The sequence below is a fragment of the Antrostomus carolinensis genome, unplaced genomic scaffold (assembly GCF_000700745.2).
Source record: "Antrostomus carolinensis isolate BGI_N321 unplaced genomic scaffold, ASM70074v2 scaffold39648, whole genome shotgun sequence".
NCBI lineage: Eukaryota > Metazoa > Chordata > Aves > Caprimulgiformes > Caprimulgidae > Antrostomus > Antrostomus carolinensis.
This window is the reverse complement of record NW_010334387.1, coordinates 11920-14475: the sequence shown is the minus strand read 5'-3', so window position 1 is coordinate 14475 and position 2556 is coordinate 11920. Positions and strand designations below refer to the sequence as shown.

Here is a 2556-nt window from a genome sequence, read left to right as displayed (position 1 = left end):
CCCTCTGCCCCATCCCAACGCAGCCAGCGATGAAGTAGGTCAGGCGCTGGGCCCTGCGTGGCTCCGGGGAGCACAGCCTGTGAGGATGCCCTTGAAGGGAATGAGGAGGAGGAGGAGGTTGGGGGGCTTCGGAGGGGGGGGATCCCACTCAGTTGATGCTGGTGATGACAGAGGGGTTTGTGTCCCTGGGGTGTTTGCTGTCACTTTGCCCCCACAATGGGAGAATTTGGATGTGTTTGGTACCCTCCTGCTCTCCCTGCTGCGGTTGGGGGCGTCTTAGACCCCCAGGCTGGTTCTCTTGGAGCTTTTTTCTTCCCAGAGATGTTTTTTCACCTTATTTCTGCCCAAAAGCAGCAGCCAGGCTGTGCAATGCCCCCCCCCCCCCCCGGCCCTTTTTTTTTCTCTGCCTGCAAACAGCTTCCTGCCTCTTGTTTGGCAGCTGGGTGAAAGTTGAGGTCTGGTTTTCCAGCCTGGGTGCGCCCGGCTCAGCCCGGTTTGGGGAGAAACCCCAGGGGCGATTTTGGCACTGGGGAGGGTGACTGACGGGCCTTGGCATGGATGGATGGATGGGTGGGTGGGTGATAATCGCTGTGCTCCGGGCAGGAGGGCTCCTGGCTGGGTGAGGGACACAGGGAGAGCTCAGCCAGCACGGAGAGGGAAAGGCAGCCAATGTCCCTGTCCTGGGATGTGGTGCTGCTGGGACTGGCCTTTGTCACCGTGGGCTGTGTGCCAGTGCCTGTGTATCTTCTGAGAGTCACTGGCTGTCCCACGGGGCCACCTGAGCTGGTGGTTGCTCCAGGGGAAGACCCATCTGGAAGGGTGGGTTTGGGTAGGGGGGAGGCAGAGGAAGGTGTCTGGCTCTCGCTGGGTGACACCGAAGAGGCAGAGGTCCCTCAGGTACCCCCAGTGAGCAGGGTGTTGCCATCACCAACACCCTCCAGATGAGCTCGCTCCCCTATTTTGGGAGGAGAGGGGTTAAGCCAAAGCATCCGAGCTAAGCCCTGGCAGGAGAAGCCTAAAACCTCCAAACAAAGCTGGCACAAGAAGCAGTAAGCTGGTAAAACCCCCGGGAATGTGGGCACCTTGGGAAGGGGACAGGGTCCTGCCAGGCTTGGCCTCACCACCCCGGGCAGCACCGTGACTCCCAAACCCAGTTCAAGGTTATTTTTGGAACAATTGGTTGGCTGAGCTTCAAAAATGTCTTGCTCTTGTTTTTTTGGAGGAGACTGAAATCTGTGTGTGAGCCGTCAGCCTGGAACCAGCGCGGTGGAGCCGGTGGAGCGCGTTTTATGGGGGGGTCCTGTGCCAGGGCAGAGCTGGGCTGGATGGGACAGGAACCATCCCAGGGCTGCAAACTGGGAAGGGGAAACCACGAGGCAGCCTGTGCCCAAACCCCCCCTCACTGGGGAAGGGAGCTGGGACTGGGTGTGCAGAGATGGTGGATAAGGAATTATCTTCTGTTTGTCCTTCTGAATCCCAAATTTGCTGCCCCCAGCCTGTGCTGAGGCTTTTCCAGGAAGGCAGCCTGGGCCCTGCTCCAACCTCTTGGGTGCTGCCCAGGGTGGACGTGCAGGTCGTGCCTGACCTCCCACCTTCTCTCCAAACCCTCTTTCCTTTGCACCCAGCATGTGCTGGAGGGTGAACCCCAGCTCCTCCCAGTCTCTGCCACCCCATTTTTATTGATTCCCGGCTCATATGAAAGGAGAGGAGAGGGCAAGGATTGATTCTGAGTCAATATTATCAAAGCATCTACAGTCAGGGCTGGGGAGGACCCGGTTCATTGTAATTATCTTAGTTAAAATATAACCTCATGAACATGCCACCTCTGGCCCTTGGGCTCCTGTGTTCTCCAAACGCTGCTGTGGGTGGGCAGAGGTGCCTGAGGGACACATATCCTGGCCCTGGTGGCATGAGGGGGACCTGATGTGGTTGGGGACCAGTGTGGTGACTTCCTCATCCTGAATTAGTGGTACCTTGCACCGGGGTTTGCTGGCTGTCCCGCTGGCAGAGCTGCATGTGCAGGATGCCCTGCCTGCTCTCACACCTCTGGCTGCTCTTCCCCAGGGATCCCGAGGTGCTGCGGAGCTGGAGAACCCCCAGGAGCCACGTCCCAGCATCCCCCCACCCCTCGGCACGTGGCTGTGGTGAGGGGGGGGGAGCGGGGTGCGGGGGGGGAACAGGGTGCTCAGGGGTTTAACTTGAGGTGGAGGAGAAGCAGCCAGTCTTGTATTGCTTGTGAAAAGATGTTGAGTCCCTCCTGGGGACCTTGGTGCTCTCAGCACTGTGCAAAGGTGTGTGTGTGTCCCCTGGAGCTCCCTGGGGAGGAGATCTGCCATCTCCTGATGGAGCTGTGAGGTGGGAGAGCGCTGATCAGAGCCTTTGGGGATGCTAAAGCCTCACATCAGTGTGTGGTTTCTCTTCCAGCATCCCTGAGACACCATGATCCCCAGCACAGGCCCCCGGAGCTGCTGCCTGCTCCTGCTGCTCTGCCTCCTCCCCTGCCCGCGGGTCCGGGCAGGCAGGGGTGGCACGGGACAGAACCTCTCCGCCGCCTCC

General features: G+C 59.6%; 1 protein-coding gene across 1 annotated transcript in view; it reads left to right on the top strand.

Annotated features, from left to right (window-relative positions):
• Positions 1-2439: 2439 nt before the first annotated feature.
• Positions 2440-2556, top strand: part of LOC104529802 (zinc transporter ZIP14) — a 6848-nt gene continuing 6731 nt past the window's right edge. Inside the window, 1 exon segment of the mRNA XM_029086550.1 lies at positions 2440-2554. Within this exon segment, the coding sequence (XP_028942383.1) occupies positions 2440-2554 (115 nt within the window).